This window comes from Salvelinus fontinalis, chromosome 18, assembly GCF_029448725.1.
Source record: "Salvelinus fontinalis isolate EN_2023a chromosome 18, ASM2944872v1, whole genome shotgun sequence".
NCBI lineage: Eukaryota > Metazoa > Chordata > Actinopteri > Salmoniformes > Salmonidae > Salvelinus > Salvelinus fontinalis.
Genome location: NC_074682.1, coordinates 44,107,001 through 44,125,478, shown reverse-complemented (window position 1 = coordinate 44,125,478; position 18,478 = coordinate 44,107,001). Strand labels below are relative to the sequence as shown.

Below are 18,478 nucleotides of genomic sequence, written 5' to 3'. Positions count from 1 at the left end.
GCTTGATGTTTGACTTCTCATCTCTCACTATCTCACACACATCGACGGGGCTTTAGTGGAGCGGGTCAAAAGCTTCCACATCACTAAGGACTTATGATGGCCCACACACACTAACACAGTCGTGAAGAGGGCACGACAGAGCCTCTTCCTCCTCAGAAGGCTGGAAATATTTGGCATGGACCCTCAGATCCTCAAAGAGTTATACAGCTGCTCCATTGTAAGCATCTTGATTGGCTGCATCACCTCTTGGTATGGCAACTGCTTGGCATCCGACCGTAAGGCACTACAGAGGGTAGTGCATACGGCCCAGTCACTTTACCCCTACCTATATGTACATATCTACCTCAATTACCTCATACCCCTGCTCATCCACTCGGTACTGCTACCCCGTTATCCTTACTCATTGTGTATTTATTCCTCATGTCATTATTTTTCAATATTTTTCTCTCTCCTTCTCATCCTCCTCTTCCCTCCTCTACATCCCTCAATTTTCTCCTCTTCTCCCCCTCTCTCTAGGACTGTTTTTTGAGCTGTGTGTGAACACACACACATGTGTGTGCCTGTCGAAGCAGTGGGCGTGTTTGTCTGTTTGTCTGTCAAAGCAGCCAGGCAGCTGTGGAATTAGTGTGTGAACGCAGAAGCCAAACATAGAACGGGGCGCCAATCATCTCTCTCTCGCTCTTTGTCTCTCCCTGCCTCTCTCTCGATCCCTGTAAGACTTATGGACCATATGTAGTCAAACACTTACACACTGATTTAATATGTTCTTGCTCTAAAAGATATGCAAGCATTTGTCTTTTCATTTTCTGTCGTGGTATCTACAGTACAGTCAATGACAGGTGTGCAGAGCAGGGTGTGCGTCGGATCAGTTATATAAGCAGACCGATTGTCAACATCACCCCACATCAGCTCCACTAATCTGCCCCCTCCAGACTCAGCACCACCTTTTTTATGTGTTTTGAGGTCCTGAGCCCACCTCCATTTATAGATATATGAGAGAGAGAGAGAGAGAGAGAGAGAGAGAGAGAGAGAGAGAGAGAGAGAGAGAGAGAGAGAGAGAGAGAGAGAGAGAGAGAGAGAGAGAGAGAGAGAGAGAGAGAGAGAGAGAGAGAGAGAGAGAGAGAGAGAGAGAGAGGAGAGAGAGAGAGAGAGAGAGAGAGAGAGAGAGAGAGAGAGAGAGAGAGAGAGAGAGAGAGAGAGAGAGAGAGAGAGAGAGAGAGAGAGAGAATGTATGTCAGAGAGAGAAAGAGAATGTGTGTTAGAGAGAGAGAAAATCATATTTTGTGCTGATAAACCCCTTGGCGAGGAGTTGGGTTGGTAGTCTGTCAGTGGTGAATACAAAAGGCTGATCTTGTAGTAGATTTGGAAACTAAAATGGGTCACCAGTGACTCAGACAGTCTAATAGATTGAGGTAATTATCTGATTAATTACTAAACGAGTGGCATTGTTTCTTTAAGCGAGGTGATGCCAGTGAACATGCACACTTCTGTTCTAACCATCCATTCAACAGTAAAGCCAAGTTCTCACCCATGCATGGTCGGACTGGCCACCTGGCATTTCGGGCAAACGCCAGATGGGCAGGTCAATTTTTAGCCCAGAGAACGAGAGAGTGTGTTTGTGAACGGGTGGCCACACAGCCCCTCAGCAGTCCTCTAAGTCCAACCCTGTCCAGTCAGCTGACCACTCACTACACACCTCTCCTCATATCTCCCTCCCTCCCTCCCTCTCTCTCTCTCTATCTCTCTCTCTCTCTCTCTCGCTATTCCTATGCTGTATCACAACAACCCATATTTAGTGCAGCCCTGCCTCAACCATGCACCCCCCATCTCTCCCTCTCTCCTCCCTCATTCTGTCTCCCCTTCTAGCTCTCCCTCTACTCCTGCCCCTCCCTCCCTCTCTCTGCTGTAACCCATGCTGTAGGCTGTAGTTGTAGCAGCATAGTACAGTAGTGTAGCTCTGTCGTTTGTCCCAGCAGAGTAGACAAACCAGTAGAGGAACCTCTTTTATTCCAGCCAGGCTCACTGTCACACAGCAGGGATTTAGGGGCACATGAGACGCAAGCTCTCTCTGTCTCTGGGATTGGTTGGTCTGGTTTGGGATCTGATATGATATTCCGTCATGAATCCGACAGTGAAGATCCATCTTCAGAATGGGATCCACTTTAACACCTACATGTACGAGGTAGGGATCTAATCACATGGATCAGTTGTGGGACCACTAGAAACCATACATAACTGTGTGTATGGCATTGATTATGGTGTGTGTATGTATGTGCATCGCTCAGTTGGTAGAGCACGACGCTTGCAACTCCAGGGTTGTAGGTTTGATTCCCACGGGGGACCAGTATGAAAATGTATGCACTCACTACTGTAAGTCGCTCTGGATAAGAGTGTCTGCTAAATGACTCAAATGTCAAATGTTTAAAAAAGTATGCGTCTGGTAAAGTCCACCCCCCTTCCCCTATTCACCTCACTGCCCAGCCTGTCCCCTCTCACTCATGTTGTTTTCAGGTCAATGGAAAATGTTTTCAGATCAACTGTGTGAAGTGAATTCAGAATATGAGGTATACAATATTTACTGAAAAGTGTTTGACTTTTGAGGCACTAAGACAGGAGGCGTAGCAGACAGCTTCTCTCCCAGGGAAACATGTTGATTTGCCACTGTGGCTGCCTGCCATTCTGCAGCATTCAAAGAGAAATGGAGAAAGATAGAAAAGTTTGGGAACTTTAGGGGAGTTGGCACTTTTTTGTATGCACAGAGAGAGAGAGCGTAAAACAGAAAGAAAGAGGGGTGAGAGAGATAGAGGGTGAGAGGAGAGAGAGAGAGAGCGAGAAGGGGGAGGGAGAGAGAGACAGAGAGAGAAGAGCGAGAGGGGGGAGAGAAGGAGAGAGAGAGAGAGAGAGAACAAGAGGGGGGAGAGAGTGATAGAGAAGAGCAAGAGGGAGGAGGGAGAGAAGGAGAGAGAGAGAGATTGAAAATTGAAATTGATAAGAGTGAGAGGGGGGAGAGAAGGAGAGAGAGAGGGGAAGGCTGTGTTGTTGCCAGCTCTTTTCACTGCAGTCAGAATGCTGTCACACAGACTGCCCCTGCATCTGTTTGAAATTCTTAAAGTATAGAAGCAGGCTTTTATGCAGTGTCTTGCTCAGCACTTATATATTATGACAATGTGACTTTTAAGCATATCATCTTTGGCACATAATTGTTATGCATCAATAAGGCCTCCCTTACCATGTGATGTGTGTTTAAATCATCTCTCTATTCACACCTGTCAGTGTATCAGATAAAGGAGCGTGTATTGTTCTTAACACCTAGCTGAAACAGCCTGGTCTTCCCCCAGACACACACTCATTCTAACACCTCACTTTGATAATCCCTCTTCAAGTGTGTACTTCAGTTCCCATTTACCCAGCTGTCTGAACCAGGCATATTTATCTGTCTCTCTCTAGCTTCTGTCCATACAGTGTCTCTCTCTCTCTGCCTGTCAATAGGATTGCCTGGTATTTTCAGACTCCGTTGTTTTCTCAGTCTCACAGGAGTGATGGTGGCTTTTCTGTGGTGCTGTTGTTACAGTGCAGAATGCTTCAGTTAATGCCTATCGTGTCACCCTCAAGTGTGCTGCTGTTATTGGCCTTTTAGTCTAATTTGTTTGAGTCATGATGCTCATGCTGAATGTTCATTCATCATTTCACCGAGCCTGACTGTCTTGGCCGTGAAGCATTATCACAAGCTGTGTGTTCACTGAGGACTGTTGTTATTCAGTCTTTCATACAGTGAAGAAACACTTGAAGCAGAGTTCTGCATTCACTTTATACAGACATTCCTACTGTCAGTTCTGCTCACATGGTTCTTCTCTCCGTTTTAATTCTACTCCCAGAGCTGTAGAGTCAGTAGTTGTGGTCTGTGATATGAGTAGTACTATGTCAGTAATCATTGTGCCTGAGGAGCTGAGGAGTGCTGCAGTTAGCTTCCCCTGTGAGGGGGGCCCAAGGTGCTGGCACACTGGGAGAGAGCCACCATGCTGTGTGTGTGTGTGTGTGTGTGTGTGTGTGTGTGTGTGTGTGTGTGTGTGTGTGTGTGTGTGTGTGTGTGTGTGTGTGTGTGTGTGTGTGTGTGTGTGTGTGTGTGTGTGTGTGTGTGTGTGTGTGTGTGTGTGTGTGTGTGTGTGTGTGTGTGTGTGTGTGTGTGTGTGTGTGTGTGTGTGTGTGTGTGTGTGTCTTTTTATGCTATCTCTGTCACGCCCTGACCATAGTTTGCTTTGTAGGTTTATATGTTTTGTTTGGTCAAGGTGTGATCTGAGTGGGCATTTCGGTAGCCTGTTTTGTCATTGTGGGTTGTGGGTGATTGTCTATGTGTAGTGTTTTGTGTCAGCACTATTATTCGATAGCTTTACGTTCGTTGTTTGTTATTTTTGTATAGTTCGTTCAGTGTTCTCTTTTTAAATAAATATCAAGATGAACACTTACCATGCTGCATATTGGTCCTCCGATCCTTCAAACTTCTCCTGAGAGAAGTTTGAATCACCCACCAACAAAGGACCAAGCAGCGTGGTAACGGGCAAAAGCAGCAGCAGCAGCGATCGCAGGACTCTTGGACCTGGGAGGAGATTCTGGACGGCAAGGGACCCTGGGCGCAGGCTGGAGAGTATCGCTGCCCCAAAGCTGAGCTGGAGGCAGCGAAAGCGGAGAGGCGGTGGTATGAGGAGGCTGCACGTAAGCGCGGCTGGAAGCCAGAGAGGCAGCCCCAAAAATGTGTTGGGGGGGCACACGGGGAATGTGGCTAAGCCAGGTAGGAGACCTGAGCCAACTCCCCGTGCTTACCTTGGAGAGAGGGACCGGGCAGTGTCTCCGGTGAGCAGGCATAGCCCGGTGCGGTACATAGCAGCGCCTCGTATCGGCCGGGCTAGAGTGGTTATCAAGCCAGGTGACATAAAGCCGGCTCAAAGCATCTGGTCTCCAGTGCGTCTCCTCGGGCCGGGGTACATGGCACCAGCCCTACGCATGGTGTCCCCGGTTCGCCAGCACAGCCCAGTGCGGCCCACCTCGCCGCACTGGCTTGGCTACGGGGAGTATTCAGCCAGGTAGGGTTGGGCAGGTTCGGTGCTCAAGACCTGCAGTGCGCCTCCATGGTCCGGTCTATCCGGTGCCACCTCCACGCACCAGCCCTCCGGTGGCAGCCCACCGCACCAGGCTGTCTCTCTGTCTCCTCACTACAGGTGCTCCCGTCTGTCCAGCGCCGTCTGAGTCTCCCATCTGTCCAGCGCCATCTGAGTCTCCCGTCTGTCCAGCGCCGTCTGAGCCGCCCGTCTGTCCAGCGCGGTCTGAGCCGCCCGTCTGTCCAGCGCCGCCTGAGCCGCCCGTCATCCTGAGCCGTCAGAGCCGCCCGTCTGTCCTGAGCCGTCAGAGCCGCCCGTCTGTCAGGAGCCGCCCGTCTGTCAGGAGCCGCCAGAGCCGCCCGTCTGTCAGGAGCCGCCAGAGCCGCCCGTCTGTCAGGAGCCGCCAGAGCCGCCCGTCTGTCAGGAGCCGCCAGAGCCGCCCGTCAGTCAGGGGCCGCCAGAGCCGCCCGTCAGTCAGGAGCCGCCAGAGCCGTCCGTCAGTCAGGAGCCGCCAGAGCCGTCCGTCAGTCAGGAGCCGTCAGAGCCGTCCGTCAGTCAGGAGCCGTCAGAGCCGTCCGTCAGTCAGGAGCCGCCCTTCAGTCCGGAGCCGCCCTTAGTCCGGAGCCGCCCTTAGTCCGGAGCCGCCCCTCAGTCCGGAGCCGCCCCTCAGTCCGGAGCCTCCCCTCAGTCCGGAGCTGCCCCTCAGTCCGGAGCTGCCCCTCAGTCCAGTGGGGCCCTTTAGTAGGGTTGCCAGTCCAAGGTTGGCGGCGAGGGTTGCCGTTCCTAAGAGGCCACTGAAGCGGGTAATGACTATGGTGGAGTGGGGTCCACGTCCCGCGCCAGAGCCGCCACTGCGGATAGATGCCCACCCAGACCCTCCCCTATAGGTTTAGGTTTTCCTGCCGGAGTCCGCACCTTGGGGTGGGGGTACTGCCACGCCCTGACCATAGTTTGCTTTGTAGGTTTATATGTTTTGTTTGGTCAGGGTGTGATCTGAGTGGGCATTCTATGTTGTATGTCTAGTTTGTCTGTTTCTGTGTTTGGCCTGATATGGTTCTCAATCAGAGGCAGGTGTTAGTCGTTGTCTCTGATTGGGAACCATATTTAGGTAGCCTGTTTTGTCATTGTGGGTTGTGGGTGATTGTCTATGTGTAGTGTTTTGTGTCAGCTTCACGTTCGTTGTTTGTTATTTTTGTATAGTTCGTTCAGTGTTCTCTTTTTAAATAAATATCAAGATGAACACTTATTGGCATATTGGTCCTCCGATCCTTCCAACTACTCCTCCTCAGACGAGGAGGAAGGCGGACGTGACAATCTCAGATACTTCCAACTTTCCTAATGATGTGTTGTCATGGTGACATATGTGTGCAGGCAGATGCTGCGGTTGACTATTAGTCACAGCCAATCAAAAACCAAAGCCAGGGCAAGGTTCTTTGTGTGTGTGAAGGTCTGGCACAATTACTGTATAACCGTGTAACCGACGATTACGAATGAAGACCGTCATGAAAATAAAATAACCGTCATAACCGTTTTTGGACAAGTGACTGAAGATGGGACAGCCTGGCATTCGTGCGGTTGAGTCCGTTACTGCGCTAACATGGACTCTTAACAATGTGATGAAACTTTGTTGTTCCTTGCTGAAACAAACAAGGTGTTGTAGCAAATGAGTCTTCAGTTGCCTAGGCAATTCAGCAGCACACATAGAAATAAAATTAATAGAACAGGCTTGGAACCTCTAACCCTGGCAATTTCATTCTATTTCTACAGCAGCACATGCAGTCAGGAGTGGAGAGAGGAGAAAATGTGTGTTTGGCTGGCAAATTACCGTCATACAAAATTTCATGACCGTCACAGCCCTGTGTGTGTGTGTGTGTGTGTGTGTGTGTGTGTGTGTGTGTGTGTGTGTGTGTGTGTGTGTGTGTGTGTGTGTGTGTGTGTGTGTGTGTGTGTGTGTGTGTGTGTTTTCCATGACAGAGGACTTATATGGCATGTTACAAAATATCTGGGGGAGTGTTGGTTGGGGCCACTAAGTCATCCTTGTGCTTTTTTTCCACAGCCCCAGAAAAATGACAATCCATATTTCATAAAAAATTGGAGGCCTATGTTTTCACTGTTTGGTCTATAATATTTTCTCAAAGAGTCTTGTAGACAAGGAGTCATACCACGCCTGTCATTCAGAAGTACTTAACATATTGCATACCGGGATGCTTGATTAAAGGCAATCTGTTTCTTATACATGATGTGTCTGATTCATCATTATCAACCTCTCCCTCTTCCTCTCCCTCTCACTCCCTCTTCTTCTCGCTCCCTCCCTCTCTCCCCTCTCTCCCCCCTCTCCCTCTCGCTCCCTCTTCCTCTTCCATCTCGCTCTCTCTCTCTCTTTTTCTCTCTCTGCAGTGGTAGACTTTTTCAGCCCTGATATCTGACTCTCCTTAAGGAAGCAGTCGTTCAGTGCTCCCCATCTTTTTCTCTCCTCCTGTCATCCTTCCTCCATCCCTTTATTCTCTGCTCATTTCACCATAAGGGCTCTATTTTAACAAACCTAATGTAATGGTATCTAACCGCTGGTGGTAGTGCTATAGGTCCAGGGGTGTGTCAGAAATTGTATGAGCTCAATAGCTGGCGGTAGTGTGAAGGCCTGGGTTTTGATGAATTAACAAGTTGTAGGTGTGATGAGGGCTTGGCCACTCACTGGCCAATCAATGCGTCCCATGGCTTAATACCGCATGCGTTTGTCTCAAGCTCTGTAGTTAATTTACGGTCTTTGCGTTGTCATCAATTCCAATTCGGCTGCGGGAATGGAATATTCTCATCCTAGTCCATTGTGGATTGATACTATAGTTTATTAAATGGCATAGGCTACAGTAACGAGTGACTGCAACAGTACAACAACAAAAATAAATCCAGTGTTTGTTCAATATGTTTGGAGTGTTGACAGTCAACATTGTGGTAATTGGCTTCAACGATTATAGGCCTTTATGCATCGCACTTCTCAACAACAAAAAATACTAGGTGCCCTCCTGTAAATTGTATGTGTGAGGCAATAAGCAAGATATAGCCCAGGCCTACTGTTGATATGTCGTTATAGAAATTAACATTTTGAATAGCCTACAGTATGTTTGGAGGAGCGCGTCTTTGGTAACCAGACAAGTTGGCTCTTTGGAGACGGGGATGGATATACAGTGCCTTCGGGAAAGTATTCAGACCTCTTGACTTTTTCCACATTTTGTTACCTTACAGCCTTATTCTAAAATATATATATTTTAAATTCCCCTCATCAATCTACACACAATACCCCATAATGACATAGAAAAAACTGTCTTTTAGACATTTTTGCAAATTTATTACAAATAAAACCCCGAAATATCAGTACTTTGTTGAAGAAACTTTGGCAGCGATTACAGCATTGAGTCTTCTTGGGTGTCAAGGCTGTGGGTAACTGGTGAAAAGGAGTCAGGCACAGGAGAGCTGAAATGCGTGGACAAGGTATTTAATAAAGTAAACACCAGAACCAACACAATACATTGGTGCAGGAAAAATACCGGAACCACGAATAAACGGGCGTAATAACAAAACCCGGCAACAATAATAGCAGCCGTCAGAATCATAGCCTGACAATAACACAAACATGGGGAAACCAGAGGGTTAAATAATGAACATGTAATGAGGGAATTGAAACCAGGTGTGTAGAAAACAAAGACAAAACAAATGGAACATGAAAAGTGGATCGGTGATAGCTAGAAGGCCGGTGATGTCGACCGCCGAACGCCGCCCAAACAAGGAGAGGGACCGACTTCGGCAGAAGTCATCAATGCGCTATGTAGATATCAATAATAAGTGATATCCATATCGCCTTAGACTACACCACTGCTGTCATCCTTACCTCCAAGCGTTTATATATATATATATATATATATATATATATATATATAGTGGGGAGAACAATTATTTGATACACTGACGATTTTGCAGGTTTTCCTACTTACAAAGCATGTAGAGGTCTGTAATTTTTATCATAGGTACACTTCAACTGTGAGAGACGGAATCTTAAACAAAAATCCAGAAAATCACATTGTATGATTTTTAAGTAATTAATTTGCATTTTATTGCATGACATAAGTATTTGATCACCTACCAACCAGCAAGAATTCCGGCTCTCACAGACCTGTTAGTTTTTCTTTAAGAAGCCCTCTTGGGGGCCTCCCGGGTGGCGCAGTGGTCTAGGGCACTGCATCGCAGTGCTAACTGCGCCACCAGAGTCTCTGGGTTCGCCCCCAGGCTCTGTCGCAGCCGGCCGCGACCGGGAGGTCCGTGGGGCGACGCACAATTGGGCTAGCGTCGTCCGGGTTAGGGAGGGTTTGGCCGGTAGGGATTTCCTTGTCTCATCGCGCTCCAGCGACTCCTGTGGCGGGCTGGGCGCAGTGCTCGCTAACCAAGGGGGGCGGGTGCACGGTGTTTCCTCCGACACATTGGTGCGGCTGGCTTCCGGGTTGGAGGCGCGCTGTGTTAAGAAGCAGTGCGGCTTGGTTGGGTTGTGCTTCCGGAGGACGCATGGCTTTCGACCTTCGTCTCTCCCGAGCCCGTACGGGAGTTGTAGTGATGAGACAAGATAGTAATTACTAGCGATTGGATACCACGAAAATTGGGGAGAAAATGGGATAAAAAAAATAATAATAAATAAATAAAAAAAGAGGCCCTCTTGTTCTCCACTCATTACCTGTATTAACTGCACCTGTTTGAACTCGTTGCCTGTATAAAAGACACCTGTCCACACACTCAGTCAAACAGACTCCAACCACTTCACAATGGCCAAGACCAGAGAGCTGTGTAAGGACATCAGGGATAAAATTGAAGACCTGCACAAGGCTGGGATGGGCTACAGGACAATAGGCAAGTAGCTTGGTGAGAAGGCAACAACTGTTGGCGCAATTATTAGAAAATGGAAGAAGTTCAAGATGACGGTCAATCACCCTGGGGCTCCATGCAAGATCTCACCTTGTGGGGCATCAATGATTATGAGGAAGGTGAGGGATCAGCCCAGAACTACACGGCAGGACCTGGTCAATGACTGGGACCACAGTCTCAAAGAAAACCATTAGTAACACACTACGCCGTCATGGATTAAAATCCTGCAGCACACGCAAGGTCCCCCTGCTCAAGCCAGCGCATGTCCAGGCCCATCTGAAGTTTGCCAATGACCATCTGGATGATCCAGAGGAGGAATGGGAGAAGGTCATGTGGTCTGATGAGACAAAAATAGAGCTTTTTGGTCTAAACTCCACTCGCCGTGTTTGGAGGAAGAAGAAGAATGAGTACAACCCCAAGAACACCATCCCAACCGTGAAGCATGGAGGTGGAAACATCATTCTTTGGAGATGCTTTTCTGCAAAGGGGACAGGACGACTGCACCGTATTGAGGGGAGGATGGATGGGGCCATGTATTGCGAGATCTTGACCAACAACCTCCTTCACTCAGTAAGAGCATTGAAGATGGGTTGTGGCTGGGTCTTCCAGCATGACATCGACCCGAAACACACAGCCAGGGCAACTAAGGAGTGGCTCCGTAAGAAGCATCTCAAGGTACTGGAGTGGCCTAGCCAGTCTCCAGACCTGAACCCACCGGGGGCAAACTACCTGCCCTCCAGGACACTTACACCACCTGATGTCACAGGAAGGCCATAAAGATCATCAAGGACAACAACCACCCGAGCCACTGCCTGTTCACCCCGCTATCATCCAGAAGGCGAGGTCTGTACAGGTGCGTCAAAGCAGGGACCGAGAGACTGAAAAGCATCTTCTATCTCAAGGCCATCAGACTGTTAAACAGCCACCACTAACATTTAGTGGCCGCTGCCAACATATTGACTCAACTCCAGCCACTTTAATAATGGGAATTGATGGAAATGTATGTAAAAATGTATCACTAGCCACTTTAAACAATGCCACTTAATATAATGTTTACATACCCTACATTACTCATCTCATATGTATATGTATATACTGTACTCTATATCATCTACTGCATCTTGCCATCTTTATGTAATACATGTATCACTAGCCACTTTAAACTATGCCACTTTATGTTTATATACCCTACATTACTCATCTCATATGTATATACTGTACTCTATACCATCTACTGCATCTTGCCTATGCCGTTCTGTACCATCACTCATTCATATATCTTTATGTACATATTCTTTATCCCTTTACACTTGTGTGTATAAGGTAGTATTTGTGGAATTGTTTGGTTAGATTACTCGTTGGTTATTACTGCATTGTCGGAACTAGAAGCACAAGCATTTCGCTACACTCGCATTAACATCTGCTAACCATGTGTATGTGACAAATAAAATTTGATTTGATTTTACCTATGATAAAAATTACAGACTTCTACATGCTTTGTAAGTAGGAAAACCTGCAAAATCGGCAGTGTATCAAATACTTGTTCTCCCCACTGTATATATATATAGTACCAGTCAAAAGAGTAGGTGTGTCCAAAATATATAGTACCAGTCAAAAGAGTAGGTGTGTCCAAACTTTGACTGGTACTATATATATATATATAATGTATATAATTTATAAGTCCAAAAATGGATGTAGCAACTACAAACAATGATTGATATGCAGCTTAAACGTATTGAATTCAACCATTATATGGTTAAAATACACATTTCGATTTGTGAACAGCCATCCACAACAACCACAAGGTTGCAAATACCAAGGTTGCAACAACCATAAGGTGCAAATAGCTAAATGAGAGAGCAGCAGTGTGATTCACATCAATGCGCTATTGTAACGGTTGTTCTCCTCCTCGTCTGAGGAGGAGCATGGATTGGACCAAAACGCAGCTGGTGATGAATACATGTTGATTTATTAAACAAGACGAACACGAAGCACACTTGAATAACTACAAAACAACAAAAACGACGTAGACAGACCTGAACATGAGAACTTATAGAACACAAAGAACGCAGGAACAGGAACCGACTAAACAAACGAAACAGTCCCGTGTGGTAACAACACTGACACGGAAGACAATCACCCACAAACAAACGGTGTGAACAGCCTACCTTTATATGGTTCTCAATCAGAGGAAACGTCAAACACCTGTCCCTGATTGAGAACCATATAAGGCTAACACCAATGAACCTAAACATAGAAACACATAACTTAGACTGCCCACCCAGCTCACGTCCTGACCAACTAAACAAAGCTAAACAAAGGAAAATAAGGTCAGGAACGTGACAGCTATGTAGATTTTAATAATAAGTGATATCCGTATCGCCTTAAACTACACCACTGCTGTCATCCTTACCTCCAAGCATTTATTCAAGTTGGATAATCTTTGGATGCCGACAGCAGTCGCACAGTTGGAAGACATAGCTTGGACTGTAGACTACAAAAGCCTATTCCTGCTCTTTTCACGTGATCCATCAAACACATTTGGTGTGTCATCATAGTGGTCTCTGACTTGTGGTCAGACTCGCTCAGGTGGAACAAACTTAATCTTGCGCCTTTTTTCAATGCTGATTTGAATGTCATTGAGAAAACAGAGAAGTGCCAAAGATTTGTTTTCCGCAAACATTCTTTCTGAATTTAAAAGTTATCCTCGAAGTAATTATCTAGTTTTTCAAAAGTATCTGTAATCTGATTACAATATTTTAGCTGGTAACGTAACGGATTACAGTTACCGTATTTTTGTAATCCCTTACATGTAATGAATCCCTTACATGTAATACGTGCAACGGCCCTTGAAAAAAGAGGACCACGGTGCAGCATAGTGAGCGTACATGTTCCTTTATTAAACAAGACGCCGAACAAAACAATAAACACTACAAACAAACCGTGAAGCTCAAAGGCTATGTGCCCTAAACAAAGTCAACTTCCCACAAACACAGGTGGAAAAAAGAGCTACATAAGTATGGTTCCCAATCAGAGACAAAGATAGACAGCTGTCCCTGATTGAGAACCATACCCGGCCAAAACATAGAAATAGAAAATCATAGAAACACAAAACATAGAAAGCCCACCCCAACTCACGCCCGGACCAAACCAAAATAGAGACATAAAAATGATCTCTAAGGTCAGGGCGTGACAGTACCCCTCCCCCACCCAAAGGTGCGGACTCCGGCCGCAAAACCTAAACCTATAGGGGAGGGTCTGGGTGGGCATCTATCCGCGGCGGCGGCTCAGGTGCGGGACGCAGACCCCGCTCCACCGCTGGCTCACCCCACTTTGGTGGCACCTCTGGGACCCTCGCCGCCGACCCCGGACTGGGGACCCTCGTAGCGGGCCCCGGACTGGGCACCCTCGTTGTGGACCCCGGACTGGGCACCCTCGCTGCGGGCCCCGGACTGGGCACCCTCGCTGAAGGCTCCGGACTGGAGAACGTCGCTGGAGGCTCCGGACTGGAGAACGTCGCTGGAGGCTCCGGACTGGAGAAAGTCGCTGGAGGCTCCGGACTGGAGACCGTCTCTAGAGTGGAGAGACACACAGGAGGCCTGGCTCTGGGAGCAGGCACAGGACTCACCAGGCTGGGGAGACATACAGGAGGCTTCTTCCTTGGCCGAAGCACCGGATACACTAGGCCGTGGAGGCGCACTGGCGGTCTCGAGCGCAGAGCTGGCACAACCCGTTCTGGCTGGATGCCCACTTCCACCCGGCAAATGCGGGACGCTGGCACCGAGCACACCGGCCTGTGAATGCTCAACCGAGACACAGTGCGCATCACTCCATAGCACGGGGCCTGACCAGTCACATGCTCGCCACGGTAAGCACGGGGAGTTGGCTCAGGTCTCCAACCTGACTCAGCCACACTCTCCGTGTGCCCCCCTCCAAAATGTTCTCGGGCTTCCTTGCCAGCCTTGTTCCCTTATAACGCTGCCGCTCCACCTTAGCTGCCTCCAGTTCCTCCCTTGGACGGCGATACTCCCCAGCCTGCCTCCAGGGTCACTTACCATCCAGGATCTCCTCCCATGTCCAGGAGTCCTCTCTACCACGCTGCTTGGTCCCTTGGAGGTGGGAAGTTCTGTAACGGCCGTTGAAAAAAGAGGACCACGGTGCAGCATAGTGAGCGTACATGTTCCTTTATTAAACAAGACGTCGAACAAAACAATAAACACTACAAACAAACCGTGAAGCTCAAAGGCTATGTGCCCTAAACAAAGTCAACTTCCCACAAACACAGGTGGAAAAGAGAGCTACATAAGTATGGTTCTCAATCAGAGACAACGATAGACAGCTGTCCCTGATTGAGAACCACACCCGGCCAAAACATAGAAATAGAAAATCATAGAAACACAAAACATAGAAAGCCCACCCCAACTCACGCCCTGACCAAACCAAAATAGAGACATAAAAAGGATCTCTAAGGTCAGGGCGTGACAATACGTTACTCCCCAACCCTGATCATTATAGTCTATAAATTATCTATAAACTTACTCAGATTTTTTATTTTTTTTAACAAAAAATGACTTATTAGAGCCTCATTTTTGGAAACAGTAGTTTGGCCAGCCTGTGTCTTCAGGCTCATGTGATGGTGTCTGGAGAGCAGGTCAGCAGCAGAGAATATCCACTTGCAGAGCCACTGGGGATGCTAAACACCCTTTTGGCCGCTCTTGCCAGGCTGGGCAGAGATTACGAGTTGTTTATATATATATATATATATATATATATATATATATATATATATATATATATATATACTGTAGGTAGGCCTAAAGGTTTTTAGGCAGCAAAAAAAAGCTCCTTAAACATGGGAATATTCCAGGCTTGGGGGTAGGAGCGTTGGACCAGTAACCGAAAGGTTGCTGGATCGAATCCCCGAGCTGACAAGGTAAAAATCTGACATTCTTCTCCTGAGCGAGGCAGTTAACCCACTGTTCCCCGGGCGCCAAAATCAACTATGGCCTATTGTATAGATAATAGAACATAATGAACGAGACGTTTAAGAGACCAGATGTTTTGTTTAGGAATACTTTGCTACAATGACACACTTAGTTATCTACCCACCTCGTTCCTTTATTTTAGCATGTGCAAATATTAAGTACTGTACACCATTAGACTTTTGGGATTTCAGATTCAACAATGATTCTTTAGTTGTGGACACTACATCACCACACTCCCTCTCTTGCTCTTGGTCCTCATCTTTGTAAGTCACCTTGATTTAACACCTGTGTGTTTTATCTGTTTCTTTATGAAAATATTTTGTGAACTCCATGACAGTAGCTAAATCAAGGGGCTATAGCAGCACACAAGTAGACTACAAATGCATGCTGGGGTGAGCATGCCCTGAGCTCGGGAAGTGAGCGCTGCTGGAGCTCCGGTCCAGCCTCACTCCGCTCACATACTCTGGCGGTGAGGGAGGAGAATCTTTCTCAAGTCGAACAGTAATCTGTGTCGCTCGGTCATGTTGCAATCACTTTTGCATGTGAAAACACAGAATCCTACTCACGTGCTAATTACTTCACTTTTGTTTTGAGCTGGCTTCAACATGGGCTTTGAACGGGGCACCTGGCTCAGGCCCGGGAGGCAGCCTGGGCCCAAAACCAATGCAAGCAAAGCACCCCTCAATGAAGGGAATTGGGAGGAGGGGCGATTTGCATGTGGAACCTGGCATCATTTGTTTACATGATTGTAATCCAACATTTGTTTACATGATTGTAATCCAACCTTTGTTTACATGATTGTAATCCAACCTTTGTTTACATGATTGTAATCCAACCTTTGTTTACTCCTTGTGACAACACACTGAGGTTCCAAACTCTGTTTTAGACGAGACTGACTTGTTGACCAAATTATCCTATTTACACTGTAGTTCATTTTGACAATAGAATAAATGTTTCTGACTCATATCAATGCCACATAGGCCGTTTTCAAAGGGATTAGTTGCTTTTTAGGGTCAGTCGCTCTTTAAATATCCTGACCAGCGAAAACTGAAATTGGCACTTTGGCACACGTTTGAAAGAACACACCTCAGATATTGTGATATAGTGTGAGCCCTTCCACCTCAGCGCAAGCGAGCTCATATAAGACAGGTAAATTACCAATCCTGGTGCTAGGGTTTGAAAGTAAAAGAGCGCTGGCATTAACAGGTCGAAATTGCAAACAAGCGTGCATTTGACAGTTGTGCAGGCTTAACACCAGCCGAAAATAGAGCCCTAAGTATCACTCAGCCATAGATAGAGAGAGAGTGTGTGCTTTTGTGTGTCCTTGTTTGAGAAAAAGTGCTGATTGTGGAGCAGTCTTTAAAAAGAGAACAATGTGTAAGTCCCTCCAGAGGCTGGGCTTTATTGTGATTGACAGTTCCAACACATTGGTCCAGGAAGTGTAGGGTTAATTATCTTTCCACCAATCCCAGGAGGACTGAGACACTAAACACACGCACAGACAAACACAGGGGTTTACAAGTCAATTACACCACGACAAGATTAACCAATTCTCCTATCCTATCTATAATAGTGACAAGAGGCGCATTCACACAAACACACACACATGGTGTGTTCGGATGTTGTAAAGGGGGTTGTGTCACTTGCGTGTCTCAGGGTTTGGCTTCATTTAAATGCCTAAGTGTATGACGTAGTCTGAAACTGTAAAACCTAACACGCACATTTACACACACTTCTAATACAAGAGAGTGTTTATTCTATTTCCGCAGTGCACACATATACCCATACTTACTGAAGGTCATTCTCTCTGAGCTGTAAAGACAGTAACTGGATGTGTTTGACTGACTGTTCTAAAATGACTCATCTGGCTCTAAAATATAGTGAATGTGTACTTGTGTGTTGATATTGTGTTTGTGTGTTTTGTTGTCTGTTCGATGTGGAATCTAGAATTGATTACCTTAGAGAGTTTGAGTCTGTCAGACTGTAGTACAACATCCTACATACACACACAGAGAACGAGAAACACACACACCAACACACACACATACACTTTTCAGTCCAGCATATTGCTTTCATCCCTTAATCCCAAACTGCTTAAGGAAGCCAAGGAGAGAAATCCCTTTACAATGTCTGAGCTCAGCATTGCTTGGCAACGGCTCACAGTCTAACTCAGAAATAACAACACACTCACACATCTCACACATCGGATTGTGGTTTGTGGCAGACAAAATGGCCTTTTCCGGACTTCCAGAAGATTTTCCAGCTTCAATATGTAGCCTTTGAGTGTGTATTAGAGAGATGGAGACACAGAGAGAGATAGCAGCAGTATTTGTCCTCTGTGTGAGCCCTTCCTACTCAAGACCTGCTATAGAATAACCAACATAATACCTGGAACTTCATTTCCCATCAGGCCTCAGTACTGCTCCAGTTCACTCAGGGGTAACCATGGTCCATGGAACCACAACAAGCACTAAAGCCGTCTGGATCTTTTATTACCTAGTCTGGAGGGCACCATGACATCATTCAACACACTCAGAATTACAGCTCAAATACAAAGCCATGATGTTGGTTGATTATTCTGTGTGAAGGATGATAGGTAAAGAGAGGAGGGGGGGGGGGGGGGTGAACAACACTCATCTCTGATCAAGGATGCGTGTTTTCAATCCCCTTTTGTTTATTCTCAAGCGTTTATGAATCCATGCTTCTCCCAATTGCTTTTTCCTGACGTGCACGAGAAGCTGATAGGGACAGAGGGGGGAGAGAGGGAGCAGCTAAAAGGATGAGGTGGAGGGGGGGTGTTGAGGCTTTTGCTCTGATTGAAATAGACAGTGAGAGACAGTGAGATGGAACATCTGTTTGTAGGTTTCCACTGGCCTCCAGTGAAAAACAATGGTAAAATGAATGCACTGACCCTTTTTTCCCTTTCCTCTCTTCTTCTTTTCCTCCCTCTCTCCCTCCTCTTTTCTTCTCTGCTCTACCAGTCAGGGTAATCTGAAAACCATACTCTGTGTGTGTTTGTGGGGTGTTTGTGTTCATGTGAAATTCAAACTCAGTGACTCAGGACAGAACAGAATAGTCATTATAGAGACGGGAGCACAGACACTTGTCTTTGTCACATTTGGTGTGTGTGTGTGTGTGTGTGTGTGTGTGTGTGTGTGTGTGTGTGTGTGTGTGTGTGTGTGTGTGTGTGTGTGTGTGTGTGTGTGTGTGTGTGTGTGTGGCCTAGCCCACGTAGGCTGAGAGGAGCAGCTGTTTTGATTAGTTTTAGTACTGAGGGCTTCTCCAAACTCATAACACCACGCAAGACTGCAGTCTCACTGCTACAGGGCCCACCCAGTCTAGAGACCCACCACACTGCGTGTTTCTCTCTCCTTATGTGTGTGTGTGTGTGTGTGTGTGTGTGTCTTTATCAATGTGTGTGTGTCTGCGTGTCTGAGTATTAAAAGCTGCAGGGTATTGGAGTTGGATCAGAGCCCGTGCTGCAGGTGAAATTGT

General features: G+C 46.8%; 1 protein-coding gene across 8 annotated transcripts in view; it reads left to right on the top strand.

Moving 5' to 3' along the window:
* Positions 1 to 18,478, top strand: part of ppfia4 (PTPRF interacting protein alpha 4) — a 120,043-nt gene that overhangs the window by 69,064 nt on the left and 32,501 nt on the right. Inside the window, exon 1 of one of the 8 annotated variants that reach the window (XM_055869583.1) lies at positions 1,810 to 2,182. The exons of the other annotated variants lie outside the window; for them this stretch is intronic. Within the exon in view, the coding sequence (XP_055725558.1) occupies positions 2,120 to 2,182 (63 nt within the window). The 5' untranslated portion in view covers positions 1,810 to 2,119. Of the gene's footprint in view, positions 1 to 1,809; positions 2,183 to 18,478 lie in introns of those variants that run through there. 8 annotated transcript variants of the gene reach the window in all.